The following is a 26,884-nucleotide window of genomic DNA, read 5'->3' as shown; positions in this document are numbered from 1 at the left end:
AAAGAAGGAACTGGCGTTTCGCCCAATCCTTGAAAGTGAAGGTGGTGGTGACGATTTCGGTGCCGTAGCGTAACGAGTATCTGAGTAGTGGGTACCTTTATGGCGCGTCCGCTGGGGTCCAGGTATGTGTAGGAGCCCCTGACGGAGCCGTCCGGAGCCCTGGCCTCGATCCGCGCCTGGTCGGCCATCATGTAGCCGAAGAGCGAGCGCCCGGCCGCGTCCTGAGAGTGGAACTGCGTCATCTCCTCCTCCGCGGGCGCCTGCCGGACAGGGAAGGCGAGAGTCACAAGCTGAAGGCGATGGCCGTCAGCAACAGTTCACTACTACATAGTTACACAAAACGCGTTTCCGCTTCCTGGGAAAGTAGTCTTAATTGTAGTTGTGTTCCTCTCCCCATTTTTCCTGGTCATATACATGACTGCTCCATAATATTTTGGATGATGAAGGTTTTAATATCTCAACATTGATATTTAGGAACACGAACATTATTTACTTTAACTTGCACAAGTTTACAACAAAAAGACCTTTTCCATGTTGCACATTAGTTTCTTGTTTCACTTACTCACCCAGGCGCGTTTCGCCTTTTTCACAAGACGTCTACAGTGGGTGTCCCGAAATATTACATGTTTTTTTTTCGCGTTCACATAAAGGTTATAGATTTAAAAAGTTCATGGTTTTTTTCTTATAATAGAATGGAAACGTACTTACAGTTCAGTGTGTAACTCATTATTTGTAAATCAAGCAGCCTTCTATCATGTGGAAAACTGAAAGCTTGAAGTTTACCTTGTAATCACTGCTTTTGAACCATAGCACTGGAACTAAGATAGCACTGGAACTATTATTTTCTGTGTCTGGAATGTCATTTGATTTTGTAAGTGTTCCAACTTCCTCAGCTTTTATTTTCAATTTCATTTTGTCTGACTGTATGCGTGTTGATGCAAGTTTTGTGTGTGTGCGAGTTTGTATGGGGGGATGGGGAGGGGGGGGGGAGGGGGGGGTTCTATAACTCTTCATTTTCTTTCTTTTTTTTCATTTATATACTTAGAAAAGAAATGGGATTGTGATCATTTATCGGAATGCTGTCTATTATGTGATCACTGTTTACACTGATTGATTAAGTAATAGAACCCAGTACGTTGTCCTCGATGGTGAGTGTTCATCGGAGGTGGGGGTATCATCTGGAGTGCCCCAGGGAAGTATGGTAGGTCCGCTGTTGTTTTCTATCTACATAAACGATCTTTTGGATAGAGTGGATAGCAATGTGCGGCTGTTTGCTGATGATGCTGTGGTGTACGGGTTGAGTGACTGTAGGAGGATACAAGATGACTTCAACAGGATTTGTGACTGATGTAAAGAATGACAGCTAACTCTAAATACAGATAAATGTAAATTAATGCAGATGAATAGGAAAAAGAATCCCGTAATGTTTGAATACTCTATTAGTAGTGTAGCGCTTGACACAGTCAGGTCGATTAAATATTTGGGCGTAACATTGCAGAGCGATATGAAGTGGGACAAGCATGTAATGGCAGTTGTGGGGAAGGCGGATAGTCGTCTTCGGTTCATTGGTAGAATTTTGGGAAGATGTGGTTCATCTGTAAAGGAGACCGCTTATAAAACAGTAATACGACCTATTCTTGAGTACTGCTCGAGCGTTTGGGATCCCTATCAGGTCGGTAGAAGGGAAGACATAGAAGAAATTCTGAGGCGGGCTGCTAGGTTTGTTACTGGTAGGTTTGATCATCATGCGAGTGTTACGGAAATGCTTCAGGAACACGGGTGAGAGTCTCTGGAAGAAAGAAGGCGTTCTTTTCGTGAATCGCTACTGAGGAAATTTAGAGAACCAGCATTTGAGGCTGACTGCAGTACAATTTCACTGCCGCCAACTTATATTTCACGGAAAGACCATAAAGGTAAGAGAGATTAGGGCTCGTACAGAGGCATATAGGCAGTCATTTTTCCCTCGTTATCTTTGGAAGTGGAACAGGGAGAGAAGATGCTAGTTGTGGTACGAGGTACCCTCCGCCACGCACCGTATAGTGGATTGCATAGTATGTATGTAGATGTAGATGTAGATATTTAATAGAAACGACTCCCAATAGATGATCACAAAACCCATTCCTGTCCAAAATATATAAATGAAAAATGGAAAGAAAAGGAAGAGGTGTACATACACTCCTGGAAATGGAAAAAAGAACACATTGACACCGGTGTGTCAGACCCACCATACTTGCTCCGGACACTGCGAGAGGGCTGTACAAGCAATGATCACACGCACGGCACAGCGGACACACCAGGAACCGCGGTGTTGGCCGTCGAATGGCGCTAGCTGCGCAGCATTTGTGCACCGCCGCCGTCAGTGTCAGCCAGTTTGCCGTGGCATACGGAGCTCGATCGCAGTCTTTAACACTGGTAGCATGCCGCGACAGCGTGGACGTGAACCGTATGTGCAGTTGACGGACTTTGAGCGAGGGCGTATAGTGGGCATGCGGGAGACCGGGTGGACGTACCGCCGAATTGCTCAACACGTGGGGCGTGAGGTCTCCACAGTACATCGATGTTGTCGCCAGTGGTCGGCGGAAGGTGCACGTGCCCGTCGACCTGGGACCGGACCGCAGCGACGCACGGATGCACGCCAAGACCGTAGGATCCTACGCAGTGCCGTAGGGGACCGCACCGCCACTTCCCAGCAAATTAGGGACACTGTTGCTCCTGGGGTATCGGCGAGGACCATTCGCAACCGTCTCCATGAAGCAGGGCTACGGTCCCGCACACCGTTAGGCCCTCTTCCGCAGACGCCCCAACATTGTGCAGCCCGCCTCCAGTGGTGTCGCGACAGGCGTGAATGGAGGGACGAATGGAGACGTGTCGTCTTCAGCGATGAGAGTCGCTTCTGCCTTGGTGCCAATGATGGTCGTATGCGTGTTTGGCGCCGTGCAGGTGAGCGCCACAATCAGGACTGCATACGACCGAGGCACACAGGGCCAACACCCGGCATCATGGTGTGGGGAGCGATCTCCTACACTGGCCGTACACCACTGGTGATCGTCGAGGGGACACTGAATAGTGCACGGTACATCCAAACCGTCATCGACCCCGTCGTTCTACCATTCCTAGACCGGCAAGGGAACTTGCTGTTCCAACAGGACAATGCACGTCCGCATGTATCCCGTGCCACCCAACGTGCTCTAGAAGGTGTAAGTCAACTACCCTGGCCAGCAAGATCTCCGGATCTGTCCCCCATTGAGCATGTTTGGGACTGGATGAAGCGTCGTCTCACGCGGTCTGCACGTCCAGCACGAACGCTGGTCCAACTGAGGCGCCAGGTGGAAATGGCATCGCAAGCCGTTCCACAGGACTACATCCAGCATCTCTACGATCGTCTCCATGGGAGAATAGCAGCCTGCATTGCTGCGATAGGTGGATATACACTGTACTAGTGCCGACATTGTGCATGCTCTGTTGCCTGTGTCTATGTGCCTGTGGTTCTGTCAGTGTGATCATGTGATGTATCTGACCCCAGGAATGTGTCAATAAAGTTTCCCCTTCCTCGGACAATGAATTCACGGTGTTCTTATTTCAATTTCCAGGAGTGTACATACACACGCAATTACATCAACAAACATACAGTCAGACGAAACAAAGTGAAAGCAAAAACTGAGAAAGTTACCAACACTTACAAGACGAAAGACACTTTAGACACAGATGACGGTAGTTTCCAGTACTGTGTTTCGAAAACAGAGCGACCACAAAACGAAACAAAACAACCTGCAAGCTTTCAACTAGTTTTTTACGTGTGAAAAAGCTGCTTCGTTTACAAATAATGAACGAAACGGTGGTCGCTAAGTACCTTTTCGTTTTATTATAAAAATTTGCATGACTGTTTTAACTTTGAAACCCACATGTCAAAACGAAAAAGTCATGTAATATTTCAGGACACTCACTTAAGATGCCTTGTAAATAAGGCGAAACGCGTCTAGGTGCACAACCGTCTCTAACGACGTCGATGTCGCCGTGCCGTTAAACCGAAGTTTCCTTCTTTGCTTCCGAGGTGTTGTGTACATAGTTCCGCGTAGACAGCGCGTACACAACTTTCCCACTAGAGCGCGCCCCGCTAAGCACAACAGCGCAGGCGCAGCGCTCGTCCGTCTCCGCACTACGAGATGGCGCTTTCTTTGAGACGGATCAAATTCTGCTCCCGCCGATCCGCGTATTAATATGTAACGCAGCCAATGAGATTGCTGCTAACGTAGAACCTTTTCTCCTCGCGGATCACACTCGCGCAGTGATACCTGAACGCGCGAGGTATTATAACGAATGTACAGACCTCCGATTAGTCAGTCTGCATTTGTCTGCATTAGGCTGCACCAGTCTCTGCATTTGTCTGTACCAGTCTATAGTCAAGTTTCAGTCTGCGCCTAATAAGATTATCATATTCCTGTACATAGCCATGAAGAGAAATGTATAGACCCTTTGCCAAGTATCAGAGATATGTGAGAATAAGATTAATGTACCAAGACCAAAGGAACTTCAGATTGTCAATTGTAAACAGCATCCAGAATGAAGTTACGTAATGTCTATGCTTTTTATTATTTTAATAAATGTGTGTGAAAATTAATCAAGTTCTGTTTAAAGTTGGTCACCGTCAATCTGCTACTCTAAGCGTGCAAGTGGCATTTCTATCGTCTGACCCAACGGCAGAAGATAAACACGCCACGATAAGACCACGAGACATATTGCTGACACTCGCCTACTTCGTTAGAGCGACAAGTCAAATAATCTGATGGTGTGTGTACCGAAGGTCTTACAGTATGCACACCACACGAGGTGCACAAGTAAAATTATGGAAATACTGCAAAATGGTTCAAATCTTATACCTCTGGCAGGAAACAAAAGGTGTTATTAGGAAAGAGACATGTATCAAACTATCAGGAATCATCCAACTGGGACCTAATTACATGTGGGATCCCACGAGGTTCCATTTTAGGGCCTTTACTTTTTCTTGTGTATATCAATCACCTTACAGCAGTAACATTACCAGATGTCAAGTTCGTTTTGTTTGCCGATGATACAAACATTGCAATAAATAGCAAATCAAGTGTAGTCTTAGAAAGATCAGCTAATAAAACAGTCATGGACATTAATCACTGGTTCCTAGCCAATTCCTTGCCACTAAACTTTGAAAAAACACACTACGTGCAGTTCAGAACTTGTAAGGGGTGTCCCACGAGTATATGCCTAACGTATGATAACAAGCAGATAGAAGAAGTGGGCAGTGTTAAATTCGTGGGATTACAGCTTGATAATAAATTCAACTGGGAAAAGCACACCACAGAACTGCAGAAGCGTCTCAACAAATCTCTATTTGCAATGCGAATTGCGTCAGACATGGGGGATATAAAAATGGAAAAGCTGGCATACTATGCTTACTTTCATTCCATAATGTCATATGGGATTATTTTTATGGGTAATTCATCAAGCCAAGCTAAAGCTTTCCGGGCAAAAAAACGTGCAGTAAGAGTTATATGTGGTGTGAACTCAAAAACATCCTGCAGAATCCTGTTTAGGGAACTAGGGATACTAACTACTGCTTCCCAATATATTTATTCTTTAATGAAATTTGTCATTAAAAATATATCACTTTTTCAAACCAACAGCTCAATTCATGGAATCAATACTAGAAATAAGAATAGTCTTCACAAGAATTTAAAGTCACTTAGTCTTGTACAAAAAGGTGTGCATTATTCAGGAACACACATTTTCAATAACTTGCTAGCAGCCATAAAAAGCTTAACAACCAATGAAATTCAGTTTAAGAGAGGCCTAAAGGATTTATTGGTGACCAACTCCTTCTACTCCATTGATGAATTTCTCAGTAGAACCAACTGATTTGTGTGTGTATATATATAAGTACAATATATCTGCTGCAAAAGTGCAGTAATGTGTTCATTGTAAATAATTATAATAGTAGGTGTATTACACGTTTATTACCTTATAAATAAATAAAACAAACCTTTTTTATTTTAAATTCAGTGCATTAGTATTTTTAAAATGATTCTTTCAAATAGTGTTCATTAAAAAATGACGATCGTTCCACTTGGGACCTGTGGAATGGTACATTAGCTTATTTTTTTGGATTGTATATATTTGTCATGTCTTGTTGTTTTTCTGACATGTTCTACATCCTGGAGTAAGTAAATCTAATCTAATCTAATCCTATGTGTGGTCGATCGTTGTCTTGCCGAAAAATAGTACCACGGAACTGTCGCATAAGAGGTAGCACATCAGGACGCAGGACATATGTGACGTACAGTTGTGCCGCCGGAATTCTCTCAGTCACTGCCGGACGTGACATGAAGTCGTTCCCGATGGCTCCTCACACCGTGACGCCAGAAGTAGCACCACTGTGCCACTTTAAAACGCTGGAAGACTGGTACCTTGGAATGTACCTTTTATTTGCAGATATGAGCGCATTTTACATTATTTTATTTTGCTATTTCACATACGTGAATGTATCAGCACTACAGTACGAATAGATTAAGGAGCGAGCTGTAGGTGGTTGGCCATCTTCCGCTTTCAGAGCCAGTGGGATGGGGAGCCTATGCAGAAATCGCTAGTGACGTCAGAAAAGAGATGAAGAGAGAAAGTACATTTAATCTGGAGCGAATCAAATATTTATTATTAATAAATATTTGCTAACGGAAGTTGCCTTCTGCCCCTCAGACATTAGGAGGAGTCTACGGTCATAAATAATACCTTTCAGTAATTACACGAAGCCAAAAAAACGTTGATATTAATAAATAGATGAAAAACCTTGGCATAACCGAAGAGTTAGACACTGGACTCGGATTCGGGAGGACGACGGTTCAATCCCGCGTCCAGCCATCCTGATTTAGGTGTTCCGTGATTTCCCTAAATCACTCCAGGCAAATGCCAGGATGGTTCCTTTGAAAGGGCACGGCCGACTCCCTTCCCCTTCTTTGCCTAATCCAATGAGACCGATGGTGTCGCTGTCTGGTCTCCTTCCCCAAACAACCCAACCAACCCATAACCGAAGATGTACTGTTTTATACGAACTGTACCGATTGTACCCCCAAGTTCAAGCCTGTGCGCCATAGTCAGCAGCCGTCCATAAGTTGCCTTTCGATGTAGTCATGCGGCAGACCACGCTCTCGTACCGTTAACAGTTAGCTTATAGTCAGCGTGAACAATTTCATTTTACGGTGTTTCTTAAATAAACGCACCGTAATGGCATCCTGCGTAAAATTATTTGCACAAAAAATTTCCTCCCGCTTCATTACGCAAAACATAGACAGTAGAACATGAACATGAACGCAACTGGAGGCTGTAGAATTGTGACTCCGCATTTGATGAGCATGTACTGAGTGAGGGTCACAACTACAAACCAGTGTCCTATGTCCGTCACTTAGCAAACAAAGGCCTTAAAGTCAACCTGCTGGAAGCCCTGGTAATTAGCAAACATCTTGCTCACATTGCAGACCTAATCCTAAATGAGCAGACACAGCTCAACACCTAACCTCTCCCAAACTTCATATAATCATCTCTGTTGTTCATTACTTCCCACACTGTCTGTTCCTACATAGTCCCATTTTCCTGTATTCATTAAGTTCTTTTATTTTACTGAAGTTGTCTATGTATTCCATATAGACCGTAATTTCAATTGTTAAGTCTTTCTTTTAACTGCTACTTGTATCACTGTCCATGTTTAACACCTCTTGTAGTTGTCTCATCAAATACTGTTTATATTTTACTTTGTTCATTTATTTAATGCAAACTGTTACATAGCCACAGTTTTAAATATAATGTTAATGTTAAAGTGCAGTACCACCACACTCTCAAAGATTGCATTTACTGTATGTTCCCTCAAACGCCTCCATTTTCCTTCATTTATTTATTTCTGTTCATCTTATTGATATTGCTTAAGTTCCTTGTGTATTCTGTAGTTACATTGATTATTGTTTCTTCTTTTAATTGGCCTGTGTATCACTCTCCGTGTTTTACACCTCCTTATGTAGCCTTATCAAGTACAAATTTTGTTTTAGTTTATTAGTTATGTTTATTAATAGAAACTGTTATGCAGGCATGTTGTTCGTATTGTGTGTTAAAGTTTTTCCTGTCTACTCCATTTTCATTTATTTACTCTTCAATTTTTTACTTTTTCATTGCATTACCACCACACTGCCAAAGATGTTACTTACTGTATGTTTCTGCTTCAGTCTAGACGTATTACTTCTCTTCCAATGTTGTTTGCAAACATAGTAACTTCTTTGATGACAATACTCAGTAAATGTCTGAAGATGGCCTTTTAAGCTGAAAACCGGTTAACACAATAAAAGTAATATTGTAGAACAAAAGCAAACTGGTGCTTTTCATTTATTGTAGACTGTAGAACTGCACTTTCAGAATTCGGCGGTGCTGCTACGGCTCTGCAAGAGGACATAAAACTACGAGAGCGCCTCCAAATAACAGGTACAAAGAATTCCTACGCTGCGGCTCACCATGTCAGTTCAAGGATGGACTGGCTTCATTATCACAAACCTCGGGTGGAAAAGCATGGTCAGTTAGACTGTTTGCCCCTTGTATCACCATCTACAGGCTCAATGGCTAAACTGAGACGTTTCTGGGGGTTTAGTGCGAGTGGAGAGTTCTTGCAACCGCTTTCCAGGTCTCCACAGTACTCGCCAACGATGGTCAGCATAGGTAGTGCAGAAGGACGATCCATCGATGAAAATAATGCGAAACCATTCATCAGGAATCCACGCCTCCCGGTCACGACACTACACCAAATGCAGCCGTTTGTGTTGTGATGTTAACGGCAGGCTACATACGGTAATTCCCGAGTCCGGCTGCTGCTGGTCTCTGACCACACAGAATGTCGCAAGGAGTCCACGTCCTGTTCTCGGACGGCAGGCGTAGATGCTGGGTGCACAATACTGCGATCCTCCGTTGTGGTGGTCAGAAGTGGCCAACTGAAACCCTGACAAGGAGTATATCTGGCCTCACTCCAACATCAGACCTCTGTCACATCCGGATGCCCCACATACCTGGGTACTGCGCTTTTGGACCAATCGGCCAAATAGAGAGCCTACTTGGGGCTCCTTGCAAACTCCGTCATATCCTGATAACGCTGTTTCACGCAAGTATGTGGCACCTCCCTGTCCATCGCAGTATCACACAACTGGGAGCTGTTCACACCACTTGTGGTCCCTATCAAGCACGGTAAAAACGCTGAACACAAACAACACAAACTCCCTCCGTTGGCGCTCTTCCTGTGACAGACAACTGCAGATCTTAATCACTTACATAACCGTCGATGGTCTGTATGTATAAGGAACTACACTACTAGCCATTAAAATTGCTACCCAAGAAGAAATGCATATGATAAACGAGTATTCATTGGACAAATATATTATATTAGAACTGACATGTGATTAATTTTCACGCACTTTGGGTGCATGGATCCTGAGAAATCAGTACCCAGAACAACCATCTCTGGCCGTAATAACGGCCTTGATACGCTTGGGCATTGAGTCAAACAGAGCTTGGATGGCGTGTACAGGTACAGCTGCCAATGCAGCTTCAACACGATACCACAGTTCATCAAGAGTAGTGACCGGCGTATTGTGACGAGCCAGTTGCTCGGCCACCATTGACCAGACGTTTACAGTTGGTGAGAGATCTGGAGAATATGCTAGCCAGGGTAGCAGCCGAACATTTTCTGTATCCAGAAAGGCCCGTACAGGACCTGCAACACGCGGTCGTGCATTATCCTGCGGAAATGTAGGGTTTTGCAGGGATCGAATGAAGGGTAGAGCCACGGGTCGTAACACATCTTAAATGTAACGTCCACTGTTCAAAGCGCTGTCGATGCGAACAAGAGGTGACCGAGACGTGTAACCAAAGGCACCCCATACCATTATGCCGGGTGATACGCCAGTACGGCGATGACGAACACACGCTTCCAATGTGCGTTCACCGCGATATCACCAAACACGGATGCGACCATCATCATGCTGTAAACAGAACCTGGATTTATTCGAAAAAATGACGTTTGCCATTCGTGCACCCAGGTTCATCGTTGAGTACACCATCGCAGGCGCTCCTGTCTGTGACGCAGCGTCAACGGTAACCGCAGCCATAGTCTCAGACCTGATAGTCCATGCTGCTGCAAACGTCGTCGAACTGTTCGTGCAGATGGTTGTTGTCTCGCAAACGTCCCCATCTGTTGACTCAGAGATCGAGACGTGGCTGCACGATCCGTTACAGCCATGCGGATAAGATGCCTGTCAGCTCGACTGCTAGTGATACGAGGCCGTTGGATCCAGCACGGCGTTCTCCAGAACCCAGCTATTGCATATTTTGCCAACTGTCATTGAATTTTGACCAACGCGATCAGCAATGTCGCGATACGATAAACCGCAATCGTGATAGGCTACAATCCGATCTTTATCAAAATCGGAAACGTGATGGTACGCATTTCTCCTCCTTACACGAGGCATCACAACAACGTTTCACCAGGCAACGCCGGTGAATTGCTGTTTGTGTATGAGAAATCGGTTGGAAACTTGCCTCATCTCAGCACGCTGTAGGTGTCACCACCGGCGCCAACCTTGTGTGAACGCTCTGAAAAGCTAATCATTTGCATATCACATCATCTTCTTCCTGTCGGTTAAATTTTGCATCTTTAGCACATCATCTTCGTGGTGTAGCAGTTTTAATGGCCAGTAGTATACATTGACATCCGACCTTGTCTTCTGGGTGTTTCAATTTTTTTGTCAGGTGATGTATTTTGAGTCAGTAGTAAGGAGAGACATGTAATAGGACGAACACGAAAAATCTGTCATAGAGTAGACGCATCGAAGACAGATTTGTTAGAAGTGTTGTGAGAAAGTCGGTGCATCATTAAATGGCATCACAAATGAAGACGCTAGTGCGACCTACTCTACAATACTGCTTCAGCACTTGGAGTAGCCTGCTTACCAAGTGGGTTTACCAGGAGACATAGAACCATGTCAGGCACGCGCTGCTAGCACCGTAACAATTCATTGTAACCAAAATGGAAGTGTGAAACTGATGTTAAGCAACCTTGACAGGGAACTTTTAAAGTTAGACGGCGTTGTTGTGGAGAAACCCTGATAAGAAAATTTAGAAAACAGGTATTCGGAAAAGACAGTGTGGCAGTTTTACTACCTCCATTGTATACTTCAGTAGGGTCATAGTATAAAGTACAAAAGATTAGGGCACATAACGAGTCATTGTTCAGAACCTGTAAGAGATTTCATTCCAGCGTATGTATAACATATGAAGACATGCAGATCGAAGAGGTTGACAGTGTCAAATTTCTGGGATTACAACTCGATAATAAATTCAATTGGGAAGGGCATACCACAGAATTGCTTAAGCGCCTAAACAAGTCTGTAATTGCATTGAGAATGATGTCAGGTGTAGGAGATATAAATAGAAAAAAACTTGCATACTTTGCTTACTTTCATTCTATTATGTCATACGGGATCATATTTTGGGGTAACTCATCAAACCTAGCAAATGTTTTTAGGGTGCAAAAACATATGATACGAAAAGCGTGTGGCGTAAATTCAAGAACATCATGTAGAAATCTGTTCAGGGAACTTTGTATTTTAACCACTGCTTCTCAGTATATTTATTCCTTAATGAAATTTGTTGTATGTAATATACCTCTGTTTCCAACCAATAGCTCAATATATCGTATCAATACTAGGAATAAGAACAAACTGCTTAAAGACCTAAAATCACTTACCTTGGTCCGAAAAGGGGTCCAGTATTCGGGAACACACATTTTCGATAAATCGGCAGAGACCACTAAAAACTTGGTTTCAGATAGAGCACGGTTTAAATAGAGTCTGAAAGACTTTGACAGGCAACTCCTTCTACTCTATAGATGAATATATTAGCGGAGAGTGTTAGGCGAGCTTAAGTAAAAATGTCTTTTATATTTCAGTTTTGACAGCACTATGCATAACCCTCAAGATTTCGTATTTTGATTATGATAAATTTATTAATAGTGCATAACAATATTTCATTCTGAAAGCATGTTACTTCTGTAAATATTAGCTGTTCTGGTTTACTGCATTGTATTCACGTAGTTTGACAATCTCCTGACAAATGATCGAGGTAGTAAATATTATATTCAAATGTTTTATGTTTTTTATGTTATACTTTCTAACATGTTCCACACCACGAGAATCATCTAATTTTTTGGATATGGAACGAAACCTGAACCTAATCGAATCTAATCCAATCTAATATGAACAATTATTTTCTCCTTGCCATAAAATCGAATGCAACAGGGGAGTAAATCTAAAATATCGAAACGATGCACCTCACACAGCTGCTTACAGAACTTACATGTTGCAAGTGGGAGGAAAATTACACGCGCGTCACGCAATGCTGTAGGCACTTGTTCAGTAACAGTGAAGAAGAACGTGACTCGAGTGTAAGCTGCCGCTTTTACAGTCAACAATCCATCTATTACAGTCTTCTATGGATCGAAGCGAGTTACAGAATTCCTGTCCGTCTGAAAGAGAAGCTGCAACTCGAGTGCCAATAATATGTTGACGCGCGTAACAGTTTTAATGTGTTTAAGATTTTAGAGCCTGTAACGAAGATACTCGAAGAATTAAAGATGTGGTGTTACAGAAAGATGCTGTGAATTACGCGCGCAGATAAGGACAGTCTTTGTAAAATCAGCGAGGAAACGAATATACAGAAGACAGAAGACGGAAGAAGAAGAGATAGGGCGATAGGATCCCTCGAGATATCAGGAAAAACCTTACTTCGTGTTAGACGAAGCCTAGAGTGCAAAAATTATAGTGTAAAATACAGATTATAATACACAGAAATAATAATTGAGGGCACTGGGTATAGGTATACGAGTTACTCTCCGATGAAGAGGATGACGCAAGAAAGAGAATCGTGACGAGGCGCATCAAGTCAATCGAAGAGTCAAGGTTCAGAATAAAAGATAAATACTGTAATGTGGCTTCAGGAACAGATTCTCAGCTCAGATTTCAGTCACAGATAAAGAGCAACGCCCAGCTGTCAAGTATTTGCACGGTATTTGAACACTGTACAAAAACTGAAATGCAGGAAATGAAAAAAATTGCACATTTTAATGATGCCAAACAGTTACATTTTAGTATTCGGTGAAGAATGACCAACAGGCTAAGAGAAGGCAGATGATAATCATCATTTCAAAATCGGTAGTGACTAAAGAATCTAGAAATATACTACAACCTCTTGTGCACCGCTCCTGTAGGGACTGAGAAGACAATACTACGCCAACTGCAATGAGCACAGAAGCATTTAAGCAGACATTATTCCAGCGATCCTTTTGCAATTGAAAGGGAAGAAAAGCTAATAAATTACACAGTGGGAAAGCACCCCCTGTGGTTTGCAGAGCACTGATGTAGGTATAGATGCGGAACAGTTTTTGCAATGTGGCAAAACCATGCAGTTCACAACCAGCCCCAGGTCATCAAAATTAGGAAGTTATAATAAAGCATATTAAGACTTGTAACAAGCGATATCACAATATTCAGAAAAAGGGCACAACAACATCAATAAGTGATATAGGTGGCATAGGGTAACATTTCTTGCCTCAGTTGTCTTCTGTCATAGTTTCGCGATGTTCTTCCGACATTAGTATCATTTATGCATACCTGTGTTGCTGAGGCGACATCTGTTATAGATCTGTAGCTGAAATGGATAAACAGCCACTGAAAAATTGTAATCTAACGGTAAAGAGTAGCAACATTGTAGAGTCCATATAATGCAAGAATACAGAAATTCTACTCTTTGTGTTTTCAAATGAAATAAATAAATAAATACCTAGTGAGGATGCTGAGGACATGGTTGTATATTATTCGCTCTACAGTCTGCCTGTAATCTGAAGAGCGAGAAGGCGAGTTCCCTCTCTCTCGACCACACTTTGTCACAAGAAGCAACTACAGGCTGTTATCTAACGTTACTAGCTGACAAACCCTGTACTGACCGGGTATTTATTTTGCCATTTTTCTATTAGAAACGAAAACAAAAAACTGCACTTTGTTTGTAGTGGAATATCGAAAAATTTCATTTCATGTATTCGAGAACACACCCTCTGAACAGTCTGGAGCCGAGCGACCGCTACGGTCGCAGATTCGAATCCTGCCTCGGGCATGGATGTGTGTGATGTCCTTAGGTTAGTTTATGTTTAATTAGTTCTAAGTTCTAGGCGACTGATGACCTCAGAAGTTAAGTCGCATAGTCCTCAGAGCCATTTGAACCATTTGAACACCTCTGAAATTATGAAACAGTTGTATAAAGAAATGGTATAATGAATAAATATATACGTACAGTATCCAAATTAAGAAAGTTTCTGTATGTTGGGTGCATCTGTTTCGAGTGTCTACGACGTGATTTTGTTAACGTCTCTATGACAATACATCTTCATAGCTCTATATGTGGCTATTGTTTTCACGTACTACCATTTCAGCTGGGTAGGAGTGTCTTAATATTAAAGAATAATTGCGTTAGAACTTCATGCATGATGCGGCTTTTTTTTCACGTATCTCAGTGTTTATGGCGTAATATCTCTTGATCTGAATGCCACACAATGATATAATTTTGTAGGTGCATTTAGCGGCTTATGTGGATACTGCCCACGAAATTTATTGCAAATATATTTAGTTGCACAGGAGTAATGCACACAAACGTCAGGCATGATGCATTGTTTATGACGTCATACCTCCTGATGTATGTGTGTTACCCTGGTGTACTTCTGTAGGTGCATTCAGCTTCATATGTGGATACTGCATGCGGAATTTATTGCGAATACAGTCTGTAGCACAAAAGCAATACATTTAAACGTCATGCATCTTACAGCAGTTTCTCATGCATCTCATTGTGTTTATGGTGACATATCTCTTGAAATATGATAGGTAATTGGGTGTTACCCCCACAGAAATTGTTGCCTGAAATTAAGGCATATGTATACCAAGTTTGGTTGAGATCGTCCGTCCATCCAGTGGTTTCTGACGCGATGTGAAACACACAGACGGACCCACACACACATACGAGGGTTATTCGGAAAGTAAGGAACGATCGGTCGTGAAATGGAAACCACAGTAAAAATCCGATGAAGTTGTGCACAGGTGTATTGGGCAGTTTCTCTAGTATGCCCGTCGATCTCGTTACGTCGTTCTTTTTAGTTCTGAGAACACAGGGAGCACATAAAGATACCTAGAACAATAGTGTCTCCAGCCAAGTACGACGGCCTGGTGAGAAATTTCGCCTGAAGCTATGCAGCCAACATTACATAACTGTTGTGCATTTTCTTCTCCAAGACAATTGTCAGCCGCATTCTGCAGGGGCAATGAAGGTGCTCCTGCATCGTTTTCAATTGTAAATGTTTGATTACCCACAATACAGCCCGTAATTGTCTCCCTCTGAGTTTCATCTCTGCTCACACGAACCCCTGGCTACGAAGACAACATTTTGGCACAGAAAACGAGCTGTAGGCCAGCGGAGAGAATAGGCGGAAAGCAATGGCGGCTGCCTTCTATAACGAGGGTATTGGAAAGTAGGTAAAACGCTACCACAAACGTCTAAGTCGAATAGGCGACTATAGAGATACGCAGCTGGAAGTTGTAGCTAACTGTTGCAAATAAAACAGTTTTGATTTTTCACTGTGGTTTCCATTTCGCGACCTATCGTTCCTTACTTTCCGAAAAGCCCTCGTACGTACATATGTACATTTTTATAATATGTATGGACAACAGCCCTTCCACTGAGCACCTTTTAAATCAATGATGATGCATTGCTCAGATACGTGAAAGGGTGTTAGGTTATTTATTATTTGTCATTAAGGGTAATAACAATACACGAATTACGGAAATTAGCAACTGTTATAACCACCTCAAGAAATGTACAGAATGTACAGAAATCAGCAAATGCAGCAACGTGTTGCAAGACAGAAACCTGATACTTGGTGCAGCTGTTCTGCAAGTTTAGTGTTCTTTTCGGAGAGGCCACCTCCCCCACCTCGAGCACTGCTCGCGCATCAGTTTACAAACAGACTATACTTGTTTGGCAAATACATAAAAGTGGGATAGAACCTGGAGCTGGTCATCGTATTTCAAGCAAGTACGGGCACAGAGTTCCATGACTTTTTGGGTGTTTGGTGTATTAACATAGCTTGGTACACTACTGGCCATTAAAATTGCTACACTACGAAGATGAAGTGCTACAGATGCGAAATTTAACCGACACGAAGAAGATGCTGTGATATGCAAATGATTAGCTTTTCAGAGCATTCACACAGGGTTGCGCCGGTGGCGACACCTACAACGTGCTGACATATGGAAAGTTTCCAACCGATTTCTCATACACGAACTGCAGTTGACCGGCGTTGCCTGGTGAAACATTGTTGTGATGCCTCGTGTAAGGAGGAGAAATGCGTACCATCACGTTTCCGACTTTGATAAACGTCGGATAGTAGCCGATCGCGATTGCGGTTTATCGTGTCGCGACATTGCTGTTCGCGTTGGTCGAGATCTGATGACTGTTAGCAGAATATGTAATCGGTGGGTTCAGGAGGGTAATTCGGAACGCCGTGCTGGATCCCAACGGAATCGTGTCACTAGCAGTCGAAATGACAGGCATCTTATCCGCATGGCTGTAACGGATCCCTGAGTCAACAGATGGGGACGTTTGCAAGACAACAACCATCTGCACGAACAGTTCGACGACGTTTGCAGCAGCATGGACTATCAGCAAGGAAACCATGGCTGCGGTTACCCATAACGCTGCATCACTGACAGGAGCGCCTGCGATGGTATACTCAACGACGAACCTGGGTGCACGAATGGCAAAACGTCATTTTTTCGCATGAATCCAGGCTCTGTTTACAGTATCATGGCCGGCCGGTGTGGCTGTGCTGTTCTAGACGCTTCAGTCTGGAACCGCGTGACCGCTACGGTCGCAGGTTCGAATCCTGCCTCGGGCATGGATGTGTGTGATGTCCTTAGGTTAGTTAGGTTTAAGTAGTTCTAAGTTCTAGGGGTTTGATGACCACAGATGTTAAGTCCCATAGTGCTCAGAGCCATTTGAATCATTTTTTTTAACAGCATCATGATGGTCGCATCCGTGTTTGGCGACATCACGGTGAACGCACATTGAATGCGTGTATTCGTCATCGCCGTACTGGCGTATCACGTTGCGTATAGGGTGCCATTGGTTACACGCTCGGTCACCTCTTGTTCGCATTGACGGCACTTCGAACTGTGGACGTTCCATTCAAATGTGTTACGACCCGTGGCTCTACCCTTCATTCGATCCCTGCAAAACCCTACATTTCAGCTGGATAATACACGACCGCATGTTGCAGGTCCTGTACGGGCGTTTCTGGATACAGAAAATGTTCGACTGCTGCCCTTGCCAGCACATTCTCCAGATCTCTCACGAATTGAAAATGTCTGGTCAATGGTGGCCGAGCAACTGGCTCGTCGCAATACGCCAGTCACTACTCTTGATGAACTGTGATATCGTGTTGTAGCTGCATTGGCAGCTGTACGTGTACACGCCATCCGAGCTCTGTTTGACTCAATGCCCAGGCGCATCAAGGCCGTTATTACGGTCAGAGGTGGTTGTTCTGGGTACCGATTTCTCAGGATCTATGCACCCAAATTGCGTGAAAATGTAATCACATGTCAGTTCTAGTATAATCTATGTACCCGTTTATCATCTGCATTTCTTCTTGGTGTAGCAATTTTAATGGCGAATAGTGTATATGAATATAGGACTGCAACATTTAATGACATCCACCATTAGTTGATTTTTTTTTTTTTTTTGTCTGTATTAACCCTCGAGTACGGCCCCCCTGGACCGCCACCTCACCTGCTGTTGGCTGTCGCCTGGTTGCGTGCTGCCTCTGATGAGCGACACAGCCTCAGGCTGGGGGCCGTATAGCTGTGGGCTGACTGCACTGGGAGCGGCTCGCACCAGCTGCAGGGGGTACGGTAGGTCGAACTGCGCATGCGCCCCAGCCACTGCCAGCATCACCACCTTTAGCAATAAGAATACGCAAGTAAATAAATTAATTAAAATAAATAAATTGTAAATATATACATGATACAGAAACACAAAATACTACCAGTACACAGGGTGAATCACCTGAAGTTTGCACAGCAAATATTGCTGAAATTGGAAAGAGCTATTGTTATACGGTTTTCATAGAATGGATTGGCAGTCAGAGGTTTGCATTGTTATCCAAAAAACTTATTGGAATAATACTTAGAAAGTCTATTTTTTGTGCAAACATTTACTTTTCTAAGAGAAACAATGCCTATTGACATTAACAGACTTAAAGTTGGGTAAAGTAGGATGTCAGTTGCGTTTCTTGCAGAAGTCTAGTGTGGTCGCTTATGAGATATCGTATTCTGAAAAGTTCCCACACTGACACTTCTACAATACATGTGGTAGGACACACTATAGACCAACACAAGTGCATACACTAGGTTTGTGGATTCTGACCAGTAACGAGAAAATTGACCGTCGCACGTCGTCTTCAAAATGACTGCCGTACGCGTCAATACGAGCTTCCACTCTGGTGTGGAACGACTGCTGCACATCTGCTAGCATTTCAGTGGATAAGCTGCTGTAATATGTCGTTGCATACACTATCTGACCAAAAATATCCGGGCACCCACAAAAACATATGTTTTTCATATTAGGTGCATTGTGCTGCCACCTACTGCCAAGTCTCCATATCAGTGACCTCAGTAGTCATTAGACATCGTCAGAGAGCAGAATGGGGCGCTCTGCAGAACTTCACGGACTTCGAATGTGGTCAGATGATTGGGCGTCACCTCTGTCATACGTCTGTACGCGAGTTTTCCACGCTCCTAAACATCCCTAGGTCCACTGTTTCCGATGTGACAGTGAAGTGGAAATGTGAAGGAACGCGTACAGCAGAAAATCGTACAGGTCGACCTCGTCTGTTGACTGACAGAGACCGACGACAGTTGAAGAAGGTCGTATTGTGTAATAGGCAGACATCTATACAGACCATCACACAGGAATTCCAACCTGCATCAGGACCCACTGCAAGTACTATGACAGTTAGGCGGGAGGTGAGAGAACTTGGTTTTCGTGGTCGAGCTGCTGCTCGTAAGCCACCCATCACACCAGTAAACGCCAAACGACGCCTCGTTTAGTGCAAGGAGCGTAAACATTGGACGATTGAACAGTGGAAAAACGTTGTGTCGAGTGACGAATCACGGTGCACAATGTGGCGATCCCATGGCAGGGTGTGGGTATGGCGAATGCCGGTGAACGTCATCTGCCAGCGTGTGTAGCGCCAACAGTAAAATTCGAAAGCGGTGGTGTTATGGTGTGGTCGTGTTTTTCATGGAGGGGGCTTGTACGCCTTGTTGTTTTGCATGGCATTATCGTAGCACAGGCCTACACTGATGTTCTAAGCACTTTCTTGCTTCCCACTGTTGAAGAGCAATTCGGGGATGGCGATTGCATCTTTCAACAAGATCGAGCACCTGTTCATAATGGACGGCCTGTGTCGGAGTGGTTACACGACAATAACATCCTTGTAATGGACTGGCCTGCACAAAGTCCTACCTGAATCCTACAGAACACCTTTGGGATGTTTTGTAACGCGGACTTCGTGCCAGGCCTCACCGACCGACCGCGATACCTATCGCCAGCGCAGCACTCCATGAAAAATGGGCTGCCATTCTCCAAGAAACCTTCCAGCACCTGACTGAACGAATGCCTGCGAAAGTGGAAGCTGTCATCAAGGCTAAGTGTGGGCCATCATCATATTGAATTCCAGTATTACCGATGGAGGTAGCCACGAACTTGTAAGTCATTTTCAGCCAGGTGTCCGGATACTTTTAATCACATAGTGGATCTTCGGGTGTAGTTGATATGTCCTTGTAGGCAACGTCTTTGAGCTTTCCCCACAGTAAAAGTCTAAAGGCGTCAAATACACGGAATGGACCGATCGAGGTACAGGCCCTCTACATCCAATCCAACGATTTGGAAACGGTTCGTCATGACACGCTGTAGTACTTCGTGTGCTGTGGGCTGGTCACCCAACATTTGGTACAACAGATTCCTCCTAATCTGCAGAGAAACGTCTTCTGGCATCCGTGGAAGATGGTCTGATAGCAGGCTGCGATTCCTGTGCGTGTTCAGTGTTCCGTCTAAGAATAACGGGCTTATAAGCTGATGTTTCTCTGCCCCATACCACACGTTTACACTCGATGGACGCTGACGTTCCACTTGATGAAGCCTACGGGCATTGTCAAGAGATCGATATTGCTTCTTCCAGCGGTTTACCTGGCTGTGATCGATAAATGTGGCTTCATCACTAAACAAGGAAGATAATACATCAAGAGTGCCGTGTCTTAATTCTAATGTATAGAAGTAACACGCTTCACATAATCGTGTCCACGCAGCTGTTGATGGAGACAGATTTGAAAATAATGGAACCTATGTCGATGGAGAATACGTAGAACAGTTTCCTGACACAGGACATTTCTTCTTGCGATTGTGCGGGAGCTAACGTGCGGATCAACTGCAACAGCAGCAAGAACATTAATTTCTCCCACTCAATCGCCTCTTGTTTTCTTCTGTTACGTTGTCTAGATGTTACACTACCACTGTTACGTAGCTCGTTGAAGAAGTTGATAAATAAGTGCCGAGATGGTTGACAACTGTTGGGATATCTTGCCGCATACACTGTACAAGAATCAACTGCATTCCTTCTACGCTCTCCATACACCATGAGCATGTCGGCATTTTTCGCATTGGTAAATCCCATGGCTAGAGGACAAATGTAAGGATGTAGAGGCTTATCTCACTAGGGGTAAGATAGATACTGCCTACAGGAAAATTAGAGAGACCTTTGGAGAAAAGAGAACCACTTGTATGAATATCAAGACCTCAGATGGAAACCCAGTTCTAAGCAAAGAAGGGAAAGTAGAAACGTGGAAGGAGTATGTAGAGGGTCTATACAAGGCGATGTACTTGAGGACAATATTATGGAAATGGAAGAGGAGGTAGATGAAGATGAAATGGGAGATACGATATTGTGTGAAGAGTTTGACAGAGCACTGAAAGACCTGAGTCGAAACAAGGACGCAGGAGTAGACAACATTCCATTAGAACTACTGACGGTCTTCGGAGAGCCAGTCCTCACAAAACTCTACCATCTGGTGAGCAAGATGTATGAGACAGGCGAAATACCCTCACACTTCAAGAACAATATAATAATTCCAATCCTAAAGAAAGCAGGTGTTGACAGATGCGAAAATTACCGAACTATCAGTTTAATAAGTCACGGTTGCAAAATACTAAAGCGAATTCTTTACAGACGAATGGAAAAACTAGTAGAAGCCGACCTTGGGGAAGATCAGTTTGGATTCCTTAGAAATATTGGAACACGTGAGGCAATACTGACCCTACGACTTACCTTAGAAGCTAGATTAAGAAAAGGCAAACCTACGTTTCTAGCATTTGTAGACTTAGACAAAGTTTTTGACAATGTTGACTGGAATATTCTCTTTCGAATTTTGAAGGTGACAGGGGTAAAATACGGGGAGCGAAAGGCTATTTACAATTTGTACAGAAACCAAATGACAGTTATAAGAGTCGAGGGACACGAAAGGGAAGCAGTGGTTGGGAAAGGAATGAGACAGGGTTGTAGCCTCTCCTAGATGCTATTCAATCTGTATATTGAGCAAGCATTGAAGGAAACAAAAGAAAAATTCGGAGTAGGTATTAAAATCCATAGAGAAGAAATAAAAACTTTGAGGTTCGCCGATGACATTGTAATTCTGTCAGAGACAGCAAAGGACTTGGAAGAGCAGTTGAACGGAATGGACAGTGTCTTGAAAGAAGGATATAAGATGAACATCAACAAAAGCAAAACGAAGATAATGGAATGTAGTCGAATTAAGTCGGGTGATGCTGAAGGACTTAGATTAGGAAATGAGACACTTAAAGTAGTAAAGGAGTTTTGCTATTTGGGGAGAAAAATAACTGATGATGCTCGAAGTAGAGAAGATGTAAAATGTAGACTGGCAATGGTAAGGAAAGCGTTTCTGAAGAAGAGGAATTTGTTAACATCGAGTATAGATTTAAGTGTCAGGAAGTCGTTTCTGAAAGTATCTGTATGGAGTGTAGCCATGTGAAATATGGACGATAAATAGTTTGGACAAGAAGAGAATAGAAGCTTTCGAAATGTGGTGCTACAGAAGAATGCTCAAGATTAGATGGGTAGATCACATAACTAATGAGGAGCTACTGAATAGGATTGGGGAGAAGAGAAGTTTGTGGCACAACTTGACCAGAAGAAGGGATCGGTTGGTAGGACATGTTCTGAGGCATCAAGGGATCACCAATTTAGTATTGGAGGGCAGCGTGGAGGGTAAAAATCTTAGAGGGAGACCAAGATATGAATACACTAAGCAGATTCAGAAGGATGTAGGCTGCAGTAGGTACTGGGAGATGAAGGAGCTTGCACAGGATAGAGTAGCATGGAGAGCTGCATCAAACCAGTCTCAGGACTGAAGACCACAACAACAACAAACAACAAATGCCATCATCCACTGACGAACTACTATTTGGACTGTCACACCATAACTGACTAACAAGTGTCGGTGGATTCAAGGAAGACACAGTCACATTGTTAGCAAACATAACAACACAGTACCTGGCGACTACGTAGGTTGAATGGTACAAACAACTGTCGGCGTGCGAAACTTTTATAAATACGACATCTGGCACTAGAATCGTGCAAAAAAACCCAATGAAATTCTAACTTATCCTACTTTTAGTTGTTCCATTAGGCGTTGTTCCATTTAAGAAGTTTGTATTTGCACAAAAAATATACTTTATAACAATTATTACAATCTGTTTATTGGCTAACAGTACGAGCCCCTGAGTGCCAATCCACTCTGTGAAAACCGCACATCAATAGCACTTTCCACCTCTGCAATATTTGCAGTGCAATTTTTGGGTGATTCACCCACTGTAGGCTTATGACATAGTTTGTACTGCTTCGGCAATTACTTCAATTTTCTTGAGACTGAGAAGCTTATGTCCACAAATGAGCATGGGTTAGTTCGTGCGAAACTCAGATTGCCGTTTTCTGACGTGGTATACTTGGAACTATGGATTAAGGGCAACAGGCAGATGTCATGTTTATTGATTTCCGAAATACGTTTGACACGGTTCCCCATTGCAGGCTGTTAACGAAAGTACGAGCCTATGGAATAAGTTCACAGACATTTGAGTGTCTCTAAGGCTTTTTAAATTATAGAAAACAGTACGCTGTCCTCGACGGCGAGTGTTCAGCAGACACGAGGGTATCGTCAGAATTGCTCAGGAAAGTGTGATAGGACACTGTTGTTCTCTATATACGTGAATGATTTGGCGGACAGGGTGGGTAGCAATATGCCGTTGTATGCTGATGATGCTGCGGTGTACGGTGGGGCATCGAATTTGAGTTACAAGGCGACTTAGACAAAATTTCTAATTGGTGTGATGAATGACAGTTAGCCCTAAATGTGGAAAAATGTAAGTTAATGAGGGCGACTAGTAAGAACAACCCTGAAACTTCCTAGCAGATTAAAACTGTGTGCCGGACCGAGACTCGAACTCGGACCCTTGCCTTTCGCAGGCAAGTGCTCTATCATCTGAGCTACCCAAGCACGACTCACGCCCCGTCCTCACAGCTTTACTTCTGCCAGTATCTCGTCTCCTACCTTCCAAACTTTCCAGAAGCTCTCCTGCGAACATTACAGAACTAGCACTCCTGAAAGAAAGGATATTGCGGAGACATGGCTTAGCCACAGCCTGGGGGATGTTTCCAGAATAAGATTCCAGGTTTGCAGGAGAGCTTCAGGAAAGCTTAGAAGGTAAGAGACGAGGTACTGGCAGAAGTAAAGCTGTGAGGACAGGACGTGAGTCGTGATTGGGTAGCTCAGTTGGTAGAGCACTTGCTCGCAAAAGGCAAAAGGCTCGAGTTCGAGTTTCGGTCCGGCACACAGTTTTAATCTGCCAGGAAGTTTCATATCAGCGCACATTCCGCTGCAGAGTGAAAATCTCATTCAAGAACAAACCTCTGGTATACAGTATTACTAATGTGCTGCTTGACAAAATCACGTCGTTTAAATTTCTGGGCCTAACGTTGTAAAGCGATATGAAATGGAACGAACATGTGACAACTGTCGTACGGAAGGCGAATGGTCGACTTCCGTTTATTAGGAGAATTTTAAGAAAGAGTGGTTCACCTTTAAAGGAGACCACAAATAGGACGCTGGTGTGACCTATTCTTGAGTATTGCTCCATTGTTTGGGACCCGTACCAGGTCGGACTGATGGAAGACGTCGAATCAATACAGAGGTGGGTTGCTGGATTTGTTACCAGTAGGTTCGAACAACACTCAATTGTTACGAAGATGCTTCGGGAACTCAAATAGGAATCGCGGGAAGGGAAAATTGGAAATTTGTGGTAAGGTCTTATGGGACCAAACTGCTGAGGTCATCGGTCCATAAGCTTACACACTACTTAATCTAACTTAAACTAACCTACGTTATCGGCAACACACACGTCCATGCCCGAGGGAGGACTCGAACCTCCGACGGGGGGAGCCGCACGGACCGTGACAAGGCGCCCCAGACCGCGCGGCTACCCCGTACGGCGATGGAGGGAAGCCGATGTTCTTTTCGAGAAACACTACTGAGAAAATGTAGAGGACCGGCAATAGAAGCTGGCTGAAGAATGATTCTACTGCCCCCAAGATACACAGGGCGTAAGGACCACGAAGATAAGATACGAGAAATTACGAGGATATACAGAATAAATTCCGCTAATATGTTGTTGTTGTTGTGGTCTTCAGTCCTGAGACTGGTTTGATGCAGCTCTCCATGCTACACTATCCTGTGCAAGCTTCTTCATCTCCCAGTACCTACTGCAAACTACATCCTTCTGAATCTGCTTAGTGTATTCATCTCTTGATCTCCCTCTACGATTTTTACCCTCCACGCTGCCCTCCAAAAGTAAATTTGTGATCCCTTGATGCCTCAGAATATGTCCTACCAAACGATCCCTTCTACTAGTCAAGTTGTGCCACTAACTCCTCCCCAATCCTGTTCAATACCTCCTCATTAGTTATGCGACCTACCCATGTAATCTTGAGCATTCTTCTGTAGCACCACATTTCGAAAGCTTCTATTCTCTTCTTGTCCAAACTATTTATCGTCCATATTTCACTTCCATACATGGCTACACTCCATACAAATACACTCCTGGAAATTGAAATAAGAACACCGTGAATTCATTGTCCGAGGAAGGGGAAACTTTATTGACACATTCCTGGGGTCAGATACATCACATGATCACACTGACAGAACCACAGGCACATAGACACAGGCAACAGAGCATGCACAATGTCGGCACTAGTACAGTGTATATCCACCTATCGCAGCAATGCAGGCTGCTATTCTCCCATGGAGACGATCGTAGAGATGCTGGATGTAGTCCTGTGGAACGGCTTGCCATGCCATTTCCACCTGGCGCCTCAGTTGGACCAGCGTTCGTGCTGGACGTGCAGACCGCGTGAGACGACGCTTCATCCAGCCCCAAACATGCTCAATGGGGGACAGATCCGGAGATCTTGCTGGCCAGGGTAGTTGACTTACACCTTCTAGAGCACGTTGGGTGGCACGGGATACATGCGGACGTGCATTGTCCTGTTGGAACAGCAAGTTCCCTTGCCGGTCTAGGAATGGTAGAACGATGGGTTCGATGACGGTTTGGATGTACCGTGCACTATTCAGTGTCCCCTCGACGATCACCAGTGGTGTACGGCCAGTGTAGGAGATCGCTCCCCACACCATGATGCCGGGTGTTGGCCCTGTGTGCCTCGGTCGTATGCAGTCCTGATTGTGGCGCTCACCTGCACGGCGCCAAACACGCATACGACCATCATTGGCACCAAGGCAGAAGCGACTCTCATCGCTGAAGACGACACGTCTCCATTCGTCCCTCCATTCACGCCTGTCGCGACACCACTGGAGGCGGGCTGCACGATGTTGGGGCGTGAGCGGAAGACGGCCTAACGGTGTGCGGGACCGTAGCCCAGCTTCATGGAGACGGTTGCGAATGGTCCTCGCCGATACCCCAGGAGCAACAGTGTCCCTAATTTGCTGGGAAGAGGCGGTGCGGTCCCCTACGGCACTGCGTAGGATCCTACGGTCTTGGCGTGCATCCGTGCGTCGCTGCGGTCCGGTCCCAGGTCGACGGGCACGTGCACCTTCCGCCGACCACTGGCGACAACATCGATGTACTGTGGAGACCTCACGCCCCACGTGTTGAGCAATTCGGCGGTACGTCCACCCGGCCTCCCACATGCCCACTATACGCCCTCGCTCAAAGTCCGTCAACTGCACATACGGTTCACGTCCACGCTGTCGCGGCATGCTACCAGTGTTAAAGACTGCGATGGAGCTCCGTATGCCACGGCAAACTGGCTGACACTGACGGCGGCGGTGCACAAATGCTGCGCAGCTAGCGCCATTCGACGGCCAACACCGCGGTTCCTGGTGTGTCCGCTGTGCCGTGCGTGTATCATTGCTTGTACAGCCCTCTCGCAGTGTCCGGAGCAAGTATGGTGGTTCTGACACACCGGTGTCAATGTGTTCTTTTTTCCATTTCCAGGAGTGTACTTTCAGAAACGACTTCCTCACACTTAAATCGATACTCGATGTTAACAAATTCCTCTTCTTCAGAAACGCTTTCCTTGCCATTGCCAGTCTACATT

General features: G+C 44.3%; 1 protein-coding gene across 2 annotated transcripts in view; it reads right to left on the bottom strand.

The window, feature by feature from the left end:
- LOC126418562 (uncharacterized) overlaps nucleotides 1-26,884 on the bottom strand; it is a 153,324-nt gene that overhangs the window by 39,580 nt on the left and 86,860 nt on the right. For both annotated transcript variants that reach the window (XM_050085378.1, XM_050085379.1), the window contains exons 2-3: nucleotides 17,935-18,102; nucleotides 96-260 (exon numbers count right to left, since the gene is read on the bottom strand). In XM_050085378.1, coding sequence (XP_049941335.1) covers nucleotides 96-260; nucleotides 17,935-18,102 — 333 coding nt within the window. The remainder of the gene's footprint in view (nucleotides 1-95; nucleotides 261-17,934; nucleotides 18,103-26,884) is intronic.

Source organism: Schistocerca serialis, chromosome 9 (genome assembly GCF_023864345.2).
Source record: "Schistocerca serialis cubense isolate TAMUIC-IGC-003099 chromosome 9, iqSchSeri2.2, whole genome shotgun sequence".
In the NCBI taxonomy this organism is placed as follows: domain Eukaryota; kingdom Metazoa; phylum Arthropoda; class Insecta; order Orthoptera; family Acrididae; genus Schistocerca; species Schistocerca serialis.
This window is presented reverse-complemented; position numbering and strand designations above follow the sequence as displayed.